The 1747-nt window shown below is 37.1% G+C and overlaps 1 protein-coding gene across 3 annotated transcripts in view; it reads left to right on the top strand.

Annotated features, from left to right (window-relative positions):
• The window catches only part of klhdc8a (kelch domain containing 8A), a gene marked incomplete at its 5' end in the record, with an annotated part of 17943 nt that overhangs the window by 14762 nt on the left and 1434 nt on the right, over positions 1-1747 (top strand). For 2 of the 3 annotated variants that reach the window (XM_014029183.1, XM_014029181.1), the window contains 1 exon segment: positions 561-709. In XM_014029183.1, the coding sequence (XP_013884637.1) occupies positions 561-709 (149 nt within the window). 3 annotated transcript variants of the gene reach the window in all.

Raw genomic sequence — 1747 nt, 5'->3', positions numbered from 1 at the left:
CTCCCAGAGTACCCCCCACAGGAGTCCCCAAAAGACACAATCAGACACCTTCTCCAATTCAACAAAWCACATATCACTGGTTTAGCAAACTCTCATGTGTCCTTCATGGGAGTTCACRCAACCAGTCTACATAGGTTTTTCTTCACAACCTTGTGCACAAAATTTATCAATAGTTGGTGGTAAATATGATTGGTGTGGGCGYGGTATTTTTTATTTTATTTATTTTTTGAGGCTGACCATTTTCACATCAAACATGGCTTTGGGGGTAACATCATTGTAAATTGTTCAAAACTTTGTAAAATTGTATGATAAAAGGACATCAAGTCCTGTAAATGCCCATATGCTAATGTGGACCAGCGACTACTTTAGCTGGACATTTATGCAATCCAGATCACCCTGGGCCCTTTACKACTGTTTGCAGTTTTATTTGTGTTTGTATTTATTGCTATTGTTCCTTAATGTGCTTGTTCCTGTAAAAAATGTGTAATTTATGACATATGGAAGTGTGTTGAATCTTCATGGCCAATTTATTGTCTTTGATAAGAATGTGTGTTTGCCAGGCCACGAGCCGTCAGCTCTGGACACAGTGGAAGCATTTCATCCTCAGAAGAAAAAGTGGGAGAGGTTGGCTCCCATGAACTTCCCCAGATGCTCCGCCTCTTCCATCGTAATCAGAGACCGCTTCTTGGTGGTGGGAGGAGTTAATCAGGTATGTGTGGGAACAGTATAAAATAATGTTTTCAGTTAAACAAAGTATGAATTCCYCACCTAATATTCTGTGAGAGAGTCTTACTTATCTGGGTTTAGATTTCTTATCTTGAGAAACTTACTGTTAACGCTTGTGTTGTCTGTTAATTTTATTCATGTTCTTTGGGAGAAAAATCAACCACTTTACATAACTTTTACATTAAAAAATGTAACATTGTTTTTCTTGTACTGTAGTTTTCAAGACCAGTTTTAAGACCACTATTTTGATCATCTTGGTCTTGTCCCTATCTAGGACATTGAGGACTCAAGATTTTATTTCAAGATCAGTCAAGACCACATCTGTGAAAATATCACGAAATTACCAGAATATTGTCTAGTTTATTTAACATTCACACAAAGCACTCCAAGAAAGAGAGGAGTAGTTGTCTGGGAGTGGAAGAAGACGTCTATAAAATTTTCAGTAATACAATTCAGCTACATAAATCATAAAAAAAGAACCTCCAGGAGAAAACATACAGACTTGTAAATTCTGTAGCTTTCAGAGACAGAGGGGACTACGTCAAACGTTTATCATCACTTAGAAAGAAAGCACAAAGAGGGGTCAGATGATGTTGCCCATGCTAGCTAGCTAATGTTAGCAATCTGCCTCTGTACCAAAAATTTTTACCCGGCCCTCACACAAAGAGTTTTAGTCAATATTAGCACTACATATGAAGTTAATTATCTGTGTACAGTATACTGTATGTTTTAGGGATTTAGTTTTGTTTTTTTCTGGTCTTGGTCTCGACTTGGTCCAGGCTCTAAAAGTCTTGGTCTTGTCTCGGTCTCGAGACACTCTGGTCTTGACTTGGTCTTGGGTTAGGTGGTCTTGACTACAACTCTATTGGTCTCCACAATAAACTATGAATTTTAGAGGGTGTCCAAGTTTGAATTTTTCAAAAAAAAATGAAACATTTTTAAAGACTTTTAGTTAAAGAAATTTTATCATTTTTTTAATCAGCTTAATTTATTTGATTGCAATGACGGGTTGAAGCTACGG

Source organism: Austrofundulus limnaeus, unplaced genomic scaffold, assembly GCF_001266775.1.
Source record: "Austrofundulus limnaeus strain Quisiro unplaced genomic scaffold, Austrofundulus_limnaeus-1.0 Scaffold865, whole genome shotgun sequence".
Lineage (NCBI taxonomy): Eukaryota > Metazoa > Chordata > Actinopteri > Cyprinodontiformes > Rivulidae > Austrofundulus > Austrofundulus limnaeus.
This window is presented reverse-complemented; position numbering and strand designations above follow the sequence as displayed.